The 16615-nt window shown below is 34.0% G+C and overlaps 1 protein-coding gene across 4 annotated transcripts in view; it reads left to right on the top strand.

Annotated features, from left to right (window-relative positions):
* The window catches only part of LOC128859833 (cell adhesion molecule Dscam2), a 196392-nt gene that overhangs the window by 70329 nt on the left and 109448 nt on the right, over nucleotides 1-16615 (top strand). For all 4 annotated transcript variants that reach the window (XM_054096935.1, XM_054096936.1, XM_054096937.1 and 1 more), the window contains exon 2: nucleotides 8430-9003. In XM_054096935.1, the coding sequence (XP_053952910.1) occupies nucleotides 8952-9003 (52 nt within the window). In that variant the 5' untranslated portion in view covers nucleotides 8430-8951. The remainder of the gene's footprint in view (nucleotides 1-8429; nucleotides 9004-16615) is intronic.

Raw genomic sequence — 16615 nt, 5'->3', positions numbered from 1 at the left:
TAAACATTGTTGTCAATACCATACTATTTTAAGATGATATGCGATTAGATATATGCATATGTATGTATGTCGGTATTAAAGTGAAATTAATTATAATGGTGAAGTTATAAAAGCAGAATGAAAGATTCGGCACTGCCATGGAAGTTTTCCCTCTTAGATTTTCTAAAAGAGCTATCGGCAGAAATACCAACTTTTCCCATTTTTGATTATTAAATTTGCAATTATTTGCATTTTTTTGTACAATATATGTGATTAAAAACTAATTTTGGGATATTCCCCACTGCGAAATTAATTAAGCCATATAAATGAACTAAATGTAAGCATAAGTAAGGGTTGGTTCGTGATTACCATTCGGAGCGAACGTAGGTTCGAATCTCCGTGAAACACCAAAATAAAGAAAAAGTTTTTTCTAATAACGGTCGCTCCTCGGCAGGCAATGGCAAACTTTCGAGTGTATTTCTGCCATGAAAAAGCTCCTCGCTTCCTGCAATCTCGATAGTTTCAACGATTGTCTATTTTAACGGCTCAAGGACCGAAGAGCTTACTCGCATCATCGGTACTGAAGTCTTCATAATCAAAATCAGAACAGTTTATGCGTTATCTATTATCGTAAGTGTCTTGCGCTGGAAAACTGCAAGACATTTGGGACTCTTAATAGATTGGAGAAGTGGGATTTGCCTCGCTGCACAATTTATGGCATTGCTGTCTAAAGGTGTATTTTCGGCAGCAGCTCACCATTGGTACACTGTATGTTCAAAACGTTGACATCGATTCGACGGTATTTCGAGTTGCCAGTAACGCGTTATAGAAACAATAGCAGCATTACCCGGCAACAGAGTGAATTTTCAACTCTTATAACGTCATATATACATAACACAATAAATCGGTTTCAACAAATTCAGTGTTTTCTAATATCCAATGTTTGCTTTAAATCACTAAGGCAGAAATAACTCCGAAAAGCTAAATTTGCTCCGTAGAAAGTTGCCGATCGTAAAGGGGTAAACTAATGCCTTCTAAAGATATAGATAAAGATATAAATTAATAAACCGCTTAAAACACTTACCTAACTTAAATTAAAACTTAGTTTCTCGTTAAATTGGGAATGATTCATATTTGTTGGTGTAAGTATTTTAGATACTTAAAATATTATCTACATGATTATCATTCCTAATTGGTGGAATGTGCGAAATACAAATAAATATTTTATCAAAGTTGCTGTAAATAAATTACCGAATAAATTTGGATCAAACAATTCCATAACGAAAAGTGCTTATTAAGTTAGGTTTCAACAAAAAAACATCAAACTCATAGTGTGACATGACTAAAACACATTTTTGATTTTAGTGCGCATGCCTGGGCCATACTCACCCAGTAGTAAGAACTTCAATGCAGAGGATTACCGAAATCGGCATCTGAGGGCATTCGAGCGGATTGTCTTGATGATATGCTTGACAGTGTAGGCACAGTGGAGGAATTAATTAAGCTCGATAGGAATGTAAGTTTAATTCATGGCGAAGGCAGTTTCCACATCAAAAACTGGCAAACCCCCAACTGGTGTCTTTTCAAAATAGTAATTTTTTTCGCGATTTTGACAAATGTGACGACAGGTACCTTAACCATACTAAACAAACAAACAAAAGAAGAAGAAATTACACGTTTTTGATAATTCAAAGATACCGGCTTGGGAGTAATGTGATTTGTTGGACTTAAACTAAACAGACTAATGAAAACGAAAGTCGCGTGTTAAATTGTAAAAGCTCAAATTAATATAAAACCTGCAAATTATTATTTTTTAATTTTTAACCGGTTGACACCGTGACAAGAAAGTGAGTGTATAATTTTTTGTGTTGGGTAGTTTATCGTATATTGCTTTCGCTCACTCTTCCTTTTCAAAAACAAGTAGTTCCCTTCCTTTTGTTTGCATATTCTCGGGACATGACATTGCAGCCAATTAGAAAAGCGCAATCTTTGTTCTACCATTCTTGCCAAAATATTGTATAGTACAACAAAAACAAATTCATTCATAAGTTCTATAAAACGAACGCACTGGACACGCATGAGCCGCCTATATGCCAATTTTTCTCAACGATGACAAAAATTTAAAATTCAAGATTTAAGAAACCTCTGACGACCATTGGAATATAGTGAATGTTGGAATATAGTCAGATAGTTTCGTATAGAATTATTTGCCAATATTTGGCGAATCGTAAATGTTTGTCATGTCGAATGTATTCGCATTTAAACCACCACTGGAGATATAATACGAAAACACATATGTGTTTTCATTTAGAACACATTTCTTTCACCATAAACAATTGACATTAATTTCCGTACATTTTTTCGCGTCCCCTTGGTCCACAAACCCATGGATAATATCTTTAGCTTTATTATAGCTTAAGTCCGATTTGATGATGCTTTCTATACCGATTTTTTTGACCATGTTTGAGATTCTGCTGCCAGTACTGCACGGCTTCACAAGTATTTATATTTTTGCTGCAGCATCTAATTCTCCTTTTCCAATTCGTATATTATTTTATTTCAATATGATCCTGTGGAACATTCTCATTTCACTGTGTTTTTTAAACACCCGCGAACACGACGCGCTTGTCTCATTTTAACTTGATTCGACTTTTTGGTTTTTGTTTTCATTTAGTATACATTTGCGAGCGCTTTAAATATCAGGCGATGCCACGCAAAAGTTTTCAAACTGAAGTTCCGTTGATTTCTTTTGACCAGATATTATATTCAAAAATTAAATGTCATGAAGTTATCTACCAAATTATAATTTTTTTTTTGTATTATTATTTAAAGCTATCAAGCTCTTAAAAACAACCGATATATGTATGTTAACTTCTCTGTATGATTAGTATATCGCTGGAAATGGACACATTTGTATTAAAATAATATAAAGGGTTATTTTTTAAGAGCTATAGGAAAGTTTTTCAAAAAAACACACGTAAAATTCAGAAAAATACATACAATTTTTATTTCAATCGATAGTACAGTCCATATAATTTAATATTTGAAGATTATTTCATGCAAATGTTGACCGCGACTGCGCTTCAAATGGTCCATCCGCTTAGTCCAATTTTGGCATACTCTTTCCAATGTTTCGGCCGGTATCTCACATATAAATGCTTTAATGTTGTCATACAATGGGTTAATTGAAGCAAGCTTCTCTGAATATACATGAGTTTTAACATAACCCCACAAAAAATAATCTAAAGGTGTTAAATCGCACGATCTGGGTGGCCAATTGACAGGTCCCGAACGTGAAATAAAATGTTCACCGAACTCGCCTCTCAACAAGTCCATTGTTACGCGTGCTGTATGGCATGTGGCACCGTCTTGCTGAAACCACGTGTCATGCAAGTCAAGCTGTTGCATTTTGGGCAAGAAAAAGTTGGATATCATTTCAAGGTAGCGCTCACCATTCACAGATATGTTACGATTCGCAACATCTTTGAAGAAGTACGGTCCAATGATACCTCCAGCCCATAAACCGCACCAAACTGTGACCTTTTCTGGATACATTGGTAGCTCTTGCAATTCTTCTGGCTGATCTTCACTCCAAAATCGACAATTCTGCTTATCCGATTAAACTGATCATAAAATAGAAGAAGCGCGCGATAAACTTTCTTAACAGAACACGCATTTTTATAATAAAACTAGCCCTAGCTTCGCTGGGCACACTAAAATAGAATAGATATGGTTTAGAACAAAAAAGATATGATTTTCATATTATTTATTTCTTTATTCTTTATTCAAGCGCTTTGGAATAAACAATATTTTTTGTTTTTCTATTTGTTTTTGTGTAAATATATAATGTTGTTGGCTTCCCAACATGTGAACAGCCAACGTATAGTTGACCATGGGTGAATATTGGTTCTTCTAAATTCAACCCGCATATTTCTAAATTTTGCCCTTGTGATTTATTGATAGTTATTACAAATGCTAAACGAATGGGCAGTTGCAAACGCTTGAGTTCAAATGGCAATTCAGGTGGAACCATTGGAATTCTTGGTATTAGAACGTCTTCATTCTTGAATTTGCCAATTAAAATAGTTGCTTGGATAACATTATTCATCAATCGTTTGACTACTTCATTTTGTTCTTGACGTTCTTCTGATGTCGCGTTATTCCGGGCATTTCTCATGCGCCTATTATTATTTGTCGAATGACCAATATGATTACGTGATTGTCTTGGCATTTGTACTGTAATAAACATGATTGTAATTATGGTATTCTGAGATTTTAAAACATGTTTTTTTTCAATTTTGTGGATTATATTTTCGATGCATATGTGTTTAAAAGCCCAAGTCCACATGGTCAGGATTATTTTATTTTGTTGTGATTTTCTTAAATCATCTCTTTTCTTCTGAAAATTGTTGACAATTTGCATGATAAGTCTATTACTTTTTTTATCAAAGTTACGCATTTTTCGTGCTCTTCCTTTGCATCCTTTAACAATTTCTTTTGTTTTTTTCATTTTTTTTTACCATTTTTTGCACTCATGGTGTATAGTAGCTTATCGCATATGAACCGAAAAAATAAATCCACAAAACATAATTTCATTTGAACATTCGGATTTCACATTAAATTCTCAAATTTCGAAAGAAATTATTTACTGTTCCAAAATCCACTCCAAAAAAATTCACAAAAAATGTTTACACTTTGCACTTTCGTCTTCTCCTTATGGCGTCCAAATCAGAAAGAAATATTGACACATTGTACCTCACACTGTCAATTTGACAGTTCAGTTCCGCCCCAAGCGTTAAAAAAGTAAACGACATTATGGCTGGTTCAAAAGAACGCTGTACGCGTTGCCGGTGTTCCAAATTACAACCAAACTTTACGAAACCCATTTTCAATACTTATTTAACAATGTGTGTAAGTTTGGTTTAATTCGGTGCAAAGACACGGCGGGTCCACGTTTTGGCATATATTTCGAGACCCTAGTCATCAATAGGTATGAAAATTACCCCGTATTAAAGCACTTATCAACAGCTTTCATTTGATACCCATATTGTACAAACACATCCTAGGGTTACCCGGGTCCACGTTTTGGCCTATTTCTCGAGACCCTGGCATCCGATTCTTAAAATTTCAAAACACAAACCTTCTCCACATGTGTCTCTTCAAGGTGGCAAAGTTTGGTTAAAATCGGTTGAGCCATTCTCCGTAAAGTTCACGACAACGCGAAAAACGGCTGAATTTTTATATATACATATAGATTCAATGATTTGCAAGCGTTGTTCGTTTGTAAGACGATTCAGGGTTAAATTATAGACCAAACTGAAGATGTTTGAGAGTGAAACAAAACACGAAACGTGCGTCAGTTGTTTAAACCAACTGTTTAAAAAGATAATAGCTAAAAAATCACCCGTTATTAAGCGCGAACTCAAGTAATACAAATCTCCTCACTAACTTCCAATTGGCTCATAGACATAGGTATTTATTTCACCACATAGTAATTGCATAATTACTCGTTCCTATCATATCTGCACACATATATCCACACACTTATAAAATGTGCTATTATTAACGTCGTTGATTGTTATATTTCTACAATAACATTATGTCAGAAATAACCTTCCTTTTAATGTAAGATAAATATGCAAATACCTAGTTTGCCGTGTTGAAAATAATAATATTTAAATGCAACTATACTCGTAAGATGAAGTCTTTAGCATATATCCAGATACTTGTATACACGTATATGCAAGCAAATTTGTACGAGTATGTACGTACGTATGTAAGCAGGCTCATACGTAGAAAGTGTTAAAAGTTGCTATGCTTATAGTAGGCAGGAAAATTTTCACCCACTGCGCCATTTTTTTGCCAACAGCATCAGAACCATATTCTTTGCCACGCTGGATTTTGCTGCTCAGACTCGCTTGTGAAAAAATATAGGTTAAAGTTCAAAGCACCCAACAAGTGTATATCATTTCTTTTGCATATGTATGCATAAGTATATTTGTGTAGGCACATAAGCTTATATTATTTTGAAAAAAGGCGATAGTGCAGAAATAAGTGATATCACCTGATTATGTTGCTCGGCGTTTTTACGTTGCTAAGGTAGTTACTATGGCGGAATTTATACCGCCTCTGCAAGAAATCCACTAGTTCCAATCTGATACACGCGCTAGTACATGTTCGTTCTCTTTTCGTTACATTAATTGAGTCGCTATGCGTGTCAGTTATTGAAAAAAGTCGTTCCACAATACCATTGTGATAATTTTCTTGCTTCATAAAAATGAAAGTGGTGATACAGTCGTATTTCTGTGATACAGTTTTTTCAATTCAAAAGTAACTTAAGGAGCAGTATTTTGTAATCGTAATCCTTAGTTACGAAAAAAATGTAATCTTAGAAAATACTCATGAAAGGAAAACCGACACAACACCATCTTTTCGCCGAATTTAAATCCACTTTCGACTCGGTGATTTATCAGAATCCTCAACACTCCAAAAAAATCACTGTTTAGAGTGGATTTCCGTCCAGCGGTATAACTTAACTCGATATTTTGAAATTAACCCCATTTATGGGAAAATGTTATCCGAAAATAGCCAACTTAGATGTGCCGCCTACAGCGGAGCCGTGACAGCCGTTGCCTGAAATTATATGTACTTGTATGGTACAAAGAATCGAAGAAAAAAATCGCAGGGAGTTTGGTCATTTAAGTGACCGAAATAAATTCCACTGCGAATTTTTCACACATAAGAATATCAACTTTGATAGCCCTACATGAAAAGTTAAAAATTATTTATTGAACATTTTAACAAAATTTAAAATGCTTTCAATTGCAATGAAGATTTGTTTTAGGGAGAACCAAATTTAAAAGACTAGACTGGGAGACAGCTGAGAGAGAATTACAATTTCCTGGAGCTACGTGGAAATTTGTATGCATTTATTGCTTGTGTATCTACTAAACAAATGTAAAATTTTCAGACTTGTGCAATATCTCAGTTGCACCCATCTAAATGTACTATTTGGTGCGGTGTTATGGCCACTAAAGTTATCGGTCCATATTTCGTCGAAATTTTTGGCGAACGTCTGATTTCCAAAAATTTAGATTTCCCTTGGCCACCTTGTTCGCCAGATTTGACTGCGTCCGACTTCTTTTTATGGGGATATTTAAAAGACAAAGTGTATCTTAATAAACCAGAGACTATTAGACAGCTGAAGCAAAATACTGAGCCTTCAACCAGAAACATTATGTGGTGTAATGGAAAACGCTTTAAAAAGAGCCAATCTTTGTATCGAGAAAAATGGTGGACATTTGTCTGATGTAATATTTCATAAATAATTTCCATGAAATATATTCCATGTATAAAAACAATTAACCAAAATAAATGATTATTGCAAAAGTTATTTGTGTTTAACATTAGTAGGTCTTATTTGGCCCACCCTGTACATTCCCCAATTTTTCAATCATTTTGTATCTCATGTACGGAGTTTCGAACCTGTACACCTTCGAAAGGTAGTCACGCACCAACCCATTCGTCTACGGCGTCTTTATTGGAGGTCCATATTATGCATTGTACATTGGCAGGCTTGAACGTATCTTGGTCCAAAAGGTCGGTGCTTGCTTATTAACCTAAAATCGCAATTCTCTCTCTCAACTTCGGTTTCGTTGTTGTCTATCGTTAATTTTTCATTGTCTATCGTAATCATTTCATTAATTTCAATATTCCTCAGAGAAGCTTACGAAATCATGATTTTTCTGGATGCTAATTATGCTTTCAATGCTCCGATTTCTAGAACTTTGGAGAAATTTAATTCGCTTTCAAATTCCATCAACTTTGATTTTTCTTTCACAAAATACTATATTACTAAATGAGTATTATATACTCTTATATTCTTTCTTCGTAATCAGTATGAAATGAAATTTTCTACTTAAAGCGAAATAATTTAATTATAATATAAGTTTGAATTATTTTTAATGGCATTGTTAAAATAAAACATATTTGATTTAATCTGTTTTTATAGTCTATAAGAAATAATTCATTTCTAGATTATTATTAATTAAATAAATTCAAAAAATACATTGAAAATGGCCACTGTTTTCATTCGAAATTTGTGTTGGGTATTTATATTCGACAGTGAAAAATTCCAGGTTCCACTCATTTAAGTGAAAAGTGGAAAGTGAAATATTTCGTACGAAAGTGAAACTCATGATAAGGCTGATTACAAGCACATAGTCGTACATATGAGGAAATAAAAAAATGGGACGATTATTTCTCTTAAAGATTTTGTTTTAGTTAGGTAGTTTCAAAGTTCGAACGATTTTAATGAAAAACACAAATTGTAGAAAAAACCATGATTATTTTACATCATTGATTATATTAAATTAACATATTTATACCCGCTTATTTATTTGTATAAAACTGAACACTGATTATTGTCTATATCTCTTTTTGCATTACAGATTGTGGAGTCATTAAGAAAAATACACCAAGACGTATTTACACATAATTGAACAGATTTGTGTTGAAACAAAGATGTCGATAGAAATAAATCTTATTTCGGGATATTAAAAAGTCCTTACGACAAGTACAACTTTGGATTAAAGCCAAAATTAATAAAATGAAATAAAGTTTTAATGTAATTATGCACTTAAATATACATACACCCAGAGGTCGTGTGACAGCTGAAATTTTGAGTTTCGAAAATTTAAGGTTTAATAATTTTCGCTAAAGGAGAATCCAAATCCAAATCCGAGCTGCAAATTTGACACCGCCTTTTACACGTGAAGAATTGCGCATCAATAAAAGTATAAAAAATCAGTGAACTCAAACAAAGACTTGGTATTTCTTAATAATAAACAATTTATATAAGATACAAGTAATTTTACTCAACAAATAAAAAAACAGAATTAATTCACTCACCAAAAGAAATATCACAAATGATGTATAAAAGATGTAATGGAAAGCCTACTTCATTGTAAAAAATGGGGTTGCATTGCCTTTTTAAGACCATTTTGATGGTGTACGTTATTAAAGGTTAGTTAAATTTTCAGAAAGTGGCATTTTTTCAACAGTCGCACAATAAATGCCTAATTTTTATTATATTTTTTGATGCCAAAATTTTATACGAAATGCCAATATTAGCGGATATTTTCACAATAAAACATAATGAAAACCCACCAAATTAATCACTTAATTTTAATTTTAGCTTTTAACATTTCAGGACTAATAAATTGTATAGTTCTGGAAAAGTAAAATGAATTTCCTGCCGGATTTCTAGTTCTTCTGTGACATAACACATTTTCATTTACATAATTTATTTTTTATTCGGATTTTGCACTGTTTGTTTGCTTTAATTGAAGTTAATAATACCTTTGTACGGTTATGAAATTCCAAGAGCTTCCATCGTAATGTTTTTTGTCCAATCCGCTGAGTCTTTATACCATATTTCGCTGGAAACAGATATATACCAGAGCTTTTTTATATTTTCGAGTGTACGTCTTAATTTTATTCCACAAATGCAGTAATTTACAGTTTTATCCGTTCTCTGAATGGTAGATGGTTTTTGGGAAAAACTGGGCTTGTTAGTTCTACTCAATACTTGCTGAAAAACTGCAACTTTGTTACTCTTTTGCAACTCTGTTGTAGATATACAGCTAATACTTTACTTAAATATTAAATTATGAAAATTTATTAAAAATTAAAACAATAGCGATTTTGCTTACATTTGTTTTTCCATTAGAAATTTTTGATTCCGGATTTTTCCAGTTCTGTGCTCATAAAATATAAACCTCGTTCAAAAGATTGCCTGATTTTCCACTTAGGTATGTACTTCGGTACCGCGAAAATCCTTAGAAATTTTTTAAAGTTTTTTTTTTTTGAACGGACATCCCTCCCATAACAGGGCACTTTTTCCCCTCACCAAAGATATTTTAGTTCTCTTATAAGCGGACAGCTTAAAAACTCTGCCTTGGAGTTATCAAAGTATATTAAATAAATTTGTTATATTATATGTTGTTTATTTCACTCAAAAAGCGTGGGAGCAAGTAAGTCCATAGGCAGTGAAAAATTGTTAAGGGGAAGCTGACTTTGAGAAAACAAACTTCCCTAATGGCGATAGGACGGTTATACCTCAGAGGATGAGCTTCCACGATCGGCAGTTGCTCAGTTCACCAGCATTATTAATCTAGCTCAGAAACAAATTCATGTTGACGTCGAAACTATATTAATTTAGGTAATCAAGTCTTCATAAATAATGAAGAAAAATATCAATACTTAAGAGGCAACTCTCGCTGGTCAACTCTTCTGAAGATGAACTAGAATATGAAATTGGCGACTAATTCACTACTTATAAAAAGGATTATTACCGTCACAGCGACCTCAAAGGTTTTGAATTGCTTACTGATATTCATATATACCAACCAGGTATTGCAATGAAAGGAAAAGCTCGCGAAACTAATATTTCTGACTTTTTTAAATGAATTCGAATACATTGCATAATAAAACTTGTTTTTACAATTGTCGTTTGTTTACAAATTCTGTTTATTTTGTCACATTTTTATGTGTATATCTGTTCTGGTTTTAGAAATAAAACTGATTAAATGTTAAAGATCAGTCACAAATTATTTTAACTGCTTTTACACTTTTCTCATTGGGAATTTTTTCATTATCTGTGAAAATATTTCAAGCCAGCGATATATGTACGAGTATTTCTATTACAAACAATAGGTTGGGTTGTCGCCTTAATTATTAAAATATTTATTAATTCATGAGAGATAAGTGTTGATACCCACACCTTCTAAGCTATTATACTCAAAAAATAATATACTTGTACTTTTTGTCGAATTCATTTTTGTTAAATTCTCTTTATTTTTGTTTAATTTTTCTATTGTATAACCATTTACACAATCGCAAAAACAGTTGTTTTCTTGTAATGCACTAACCTGAAACAATGCTAACTTCGGTAACGCGTAACATTTTCTGTTTAAAAAATACCCAATTAATGTTTCTTCCAATGAGGCACCCCCGACGAATGTTATGAAAAGCACACATTTTGATAGCACTTTCACAAAAATGTCAATCAAATGTAATGAAGTAGCAAACGGGAAGCTAGCACTGAAAAAACCAATACTCTCATTATTACACTTTGAAATATTAATACTTGCATGGACTAAGGCAAATTCAGAACGGAATTGGGCAAATGTACCTAATATTCACGGATAGTTGCATATGCCGGTCCTGGTGTACTGCTGATAATCGACAACTTCATCGAACCCTTAAGCTCTCCAGTTACGCTTGAACTTGATTTATGTTTACCGGCAATTTGAGTGCAGTTTTGATGAATAAAATGTATCAAAAAGTATTATTACCGTCAGCTACGTAGATGTTTGGCAGACTAGCTAACCTTGAATTTTACAAGAAGACAACGATCCCAGGCATTGAATTGAAATTAACGCAAAGTACGACTCCAAAATGTGAAGCCATTTTAGCTTATGGTGATGACTATACATTTTATTGAATACGTATATTGCGAATAATAAATGTTATAAGTCCATATAATGCAGTTTGTTGAAATCGGTGTGGTCAAATAGTTTTCAAGTTATGGCGGTCACGCCTCTATTAGACAGACTGTAATACTTACTCAAATTCACGCAATCAGAAAAGCAAATGTCGGCGAATAAGAGTAACAAAACATGCAGCAAAAATTAAGCAGTGAGACCTAACATGCATATACATTTGTTTCAAAAAGTTACATTTTTGCTGCTTTTTCAATATTTTTGATAAACTCCTTACCCGGATTAACAAAGAAGCAACACAGAGAGTGAGAAGCTGCCAATTTACATCACTTTTTATAATTGCTTTCATAGATAACATTGCATCATGCTTACAACACGTCATTGCACGCCTCTACAACTCGTCGCGATTGGGAGGTTCCACTCTACCGACCGCATCAATATGGGCGTTTGCAAAAATTCCTGATGTAGAAAATAAAACGGGTGGGCTATCCGCAAACCGTTACTTTGTTATGAGCGAATCCGACAGAATGTATGCAAGGTTACTTGCTTGTGAATCAATGAGTGAATATTGTCATTTTTAAATTATACAAAATGATAAAAATGAAGTGCTGCGTGCTACAATATAATGTTCGAATGGTAATAAATTCTCTAAATGCAGTTTTTCTTTGCGTTCCACTTGCTTCCGATCATTCTTCCTCTTCTTTTCGTTTGTCTTGTTTCTGTGCTGGTATTACGGCGTCTGTTATTGCAAATTTCTTAGTAAAATACTATATTAATTTATGCTTTTTAATGCTACAATAAAATGTAACATTGAAATTGAACGCTGCATTTTATGGTAGCCCAAAATGCAATACAGTACAATAGAATGATACTGATTTCGTTAAAATCGGTTCAGTATTTTATGATGTATAGGTATTTTAAGAGATTGAAATTTCCACATTTCCTCTTCTCTACTACCCTTATTATTAATTGGCACAATAAATGTTATATACTTTTGAAATCAGTCCAAAAAGGCGAATCACACCCACTATTCCGTTTTTTCCGAGGTGAGCAGTCGCTATTCTGCACTTATGCCCAAAAGAATGTTGTAATGGAGAATTTGGGACCCAACTGTCTTATAGGCTACTTATTAACTCCTTGGTGGGAATATTAATAACTCGTACCCAACTTTTTGCTTTCTACATAACACACAAAAATATATAGGAAGACTAATTTATTCGCCATTAATTACACATATCACTGATAAAACTCACTAACATCGAGCATAACCAACGAAGGGATTGAATATAAAATAGCCCTCAGTGGACAGTTTTAAAGTATATTTTTAAAATGCCCATCCAAATGCCTGTGCCTTGCTTTCAATTGAAATAACTGAATTAAATGCAAGGAAAGTCTCCTTAACTCAGATATAATACGAAACAATAAATTATCCATTAAAATATTTGTTTTTGTTTTTACATTAATTGCTTATATTAATACTTATGAAGATTATCAGTCTTAGGACCAGTGCCCTCTAGGAGAGCGATATCTGCCACTTCTTTTGTTTCCTTTCCTTGCAAAAGTTTTACCGCTAGAAGGATTCAAGTTGGGGGATTGACAGTAAGAGTAGATATTATATTAGATTAGATGTATGAATGAGGTTTGCACTTCGACCTCATGGTCTTTTGTGCCCTCTACTCATTACAGTACCTCATCCAGTTCCTTTATTAAGTTCAGGATAGAGCTGGGTTGGATTAAGCGTTTGTGCCTTTCCTCTGGCTGCAGCTGGCCAAGATGTCACAAGCTTCTCCGCGCTATAACGCTGCATTCCAGAAGAAGGTGTATAGGAGTATCCTGGGATTGCTCGCAGTAGTCCGCAAGAGTCCGTAGATCAAATCCCGATCATGTGCAGATGACTTCGCAGTCTACAGTGGCCTGTGAGGATGCCCGTGAGCATTTTCAGATTATCCTTGTGGCCAGAAATTCTTGCGTATATGCCTTCTGAGGGCTTCGATCCATCTGTGTACCAGTGCAGGGTACCAGAAGTGATATACATCATATCTTAAGATAAATATTCAAGTTGCACATTACTCCCTTTGTGAAATCAAAGTTAAAAAAAACTTAAAACTAGTATTATTCAAGAAACAGAGTTTTTAAACATATTTAAAATTATTTTTGCTCTGTAATGCACACTTTAATTACAATATCAAAGCATGCAATTTAGAGAATTGTGAAATGTAAAAGAAAATTTTCTCCGGCTTGGTGAATTTAATTACAAAAACCTGATTTTAAAACAATCAATATCAAAATCAATAAATCCATTATTATTTGCTTCTTTTGCGACCAGAGATGTCAAATGAGAATGACGGAATATGCCGTGATGTCACCGCAGAAATAAAACAAACGAATAGCAGACGAAACATTAGCGAACGTATAGTAGTTATTATTATTCGTGCTTTTAATTTTTAGTATCAACAATATTCCCTGAATATTAACAAACAAGTAACTTGAACACAAAGGTATTTGTTTATTTTCTGTGCTGGCGTTATTTAAAATAGCTCATTCTGTCAAATTCGCAAAGAACCAAGATGCTATTTCGCATCGAACTGTTAGTAGCGTAATAGTACGATACCTAACGTAATCGTGCAAGGGACTAATGTATGTCCATACTTATAAATATATGTACAATATTTATGTGTATGATACAAACATTTGAACATTTCAGTATATCTGAGATGCAGCAAGAATACCATCAAAGCCATCGGTCGATAATAGTAGCTAGGTTCAACAACACGCCCTCGAAATGCGAATAACCTCTAATGTCAGAATGCAGTATTGCATGGGCACCCTTTTACAGCATGCAAAATAATAATGTTGTCGGCTCTGATAATGATGTGTTGTCCTGATAAAGATGTTGTGGCGTTATAGCATAGCTGAGGGCGATGAAGGAAGATTGTTACACGAACCATATAGAGTTTGCGAGGGTTGCTGTTCCGCCGCTGTTAATGATGTAAATAACTTTGCTTCCTCTTTCTTTTTGCATGGCAACAAAAGCAGCCAGTTCAGACGAAGTCAGCTACATATAAATGAATAGATGAATGTTTTTGCACAAATACATCGTACAAAAATCTGGCCTTGTAGGAAAAAAAACTCTCACTGGACTAGTACCCTCTTCATTAATTCGGTACCATTTTATGAAAATGTAAGACTAAATTGTCCTCCATAGGCGAACTTTCAGTCTACGTCCTCGATGTCACGCTATTTACTTCTTTTTATTATACTTGTGGAAAATTTGCCAGGCCAAAATAAATACGTCCATTCTAGATATGGTACCCAGAATTTTTTATTGCTTCTATTCTGAAAATTGCCTATTACATACGATTTTTTTAATTGTTTTATTTATTTATAACAATTTATACAGCAATTAATTACAGCAAAAAAATTAAAAAATGCAATATTAGCTACGAGGCTTTCGGACTTCCTTGTGATACAATAATTCCGTTGTGTTCGTATGGTACATAGAGATAACAAGTGGTCGACTGTGTTCCGCCGCGCAATGGACAGCAAGATGGGCTCCTTCGAGTAAAGAGGTGAGAGTGAGAGAATATTGTTTGGCCAGGTCTTAGATGGATGTAAAGCCTCAGAATGTTAGAGGATACGCTTGCAGGGTAAGTTGGAGTCAGTCTCTTTGGACTTAAGGTGTGGCCTTGTGAAGCCCAATCTGAGAGATCGAGGTTGCTTATTGTATTCTTGACGCCGTTGTTCAAATCCATTTTGTTAAGATTATTAAGAGTTAGACCAGAAGATTTGGTGGCATTTCTTGCAGCAGAGTCGGCCAGTTTGATTCCTAATATTCTCGCTTGACAGAGAAACCACATTAATTTGATTTTGGAAGGCGATTTGATGGATGCGATGCATGCTTTGATATCAGAACAAATGATGTACTTCCCTTTGTTTTTGTTCGCATAGTCAATTACATGTTCTATAGCAGGGACTTCAAAGGAGAAAATACTACACATAGGGGAGAGAATCCATTGGCATATCACTTCCCGTTCTTTTTAACTAATGCCAAAGATGTGACGTCTGAGGTCTTAGATCCATCAATAATTATAAAATTCCACCTGGAAGTGCTGTCAGAATCCAATGTTTCCGCAAATGTGACTTGATATATACAGCTCGGAATATATAAAAGTCATTAGGTCCGAAGTTATTCCAGGGGGAAACATTAGATAGTGATATTTTAACGATGGAAATAATGATATCGATCCTACCGTGGTCCCGTTTATTTGCTCTCAGCGAATGTGACAATACCAGCTGGATTTTGTGACGTCACACTAAAGCAATGGATGATCAGAGTGACGCGATTACCATTTTCGTAACTTGATTTAGCATTTTTTTTTCGTGACCTACAGTCTTAAGTCGACTCCGAACGGCAAATGGTTTTTCATGAAGAGATTTTTCATGGCAGAAATATGCTCGGGGGCTTTCCTGTCGAGGGGCGATCGCTATTAGAAAAAACGTTTCTATCATTTTGGTGTTTCATACACGGAGATTCGACCTTATACACACAATCCATTCAGATACGGCGGCCTATTGACTTATCGCTAATATAATAATAGAATAACAAATAAAACAAGCGTAAACTTAAATACAACTTGATTCAATAGAATACATCTAAATAATCTTGCCCAAAACTCAATAGAAAATTTATGGTCTCATTTAAAAAAGAAAGTGACGCTGTACTTGAATCGGTGCGTCAAAGAGGAATGACAAAAGATTTCACAAGAATACTGTCGAAATCCATTTGGAACATTTGGATTTATAAGAGAAATTGTAGTTACATAGTTTCCGAGTAGATTTGGTATTAATTATGTGTTAAAATCGGAAGATTGATTTGTACGGTTTTGTTTTTTAAATATTTAAATGATATAAAGATGTCGTAGTCTAAATTAAAATAAATTTGACAGGTGAAAGATTTATATGATAACATTGAGTAGTAAAAATGGATATGTAACTCACATTCAATTGATCTTGGGTTCGAATTCAAAATGATTCATCGTAAGACGTACAGTTTTTTTTAATAGCGACCTTTCTTGTCAGGCAAGAACAAACCTGCTTTTCTGCAATGAAAAAGCTTCTAATAAAAACCGCTC

The sequence above is a fragment of the Anastrepha ludens genome, chromosome 4, assembly GCF_028408465.1.
Source record: "Anastrepha ludens isolate Willacy chromosome 4, idAnaLude1.1, whole genome shotgun sequence".
Taxonomy (NCBI): Eukaryota; Metazoa; Arthropoda; class Insecta; order Diptera; family Tephritidae; genus Anastrepha; species Anastrepha ludens.
The sequence above is the reverse complement of the archived record's forward strand: the minus strand, read 5'-3'. Positions and strand labels throughout refer to the sequence as shown.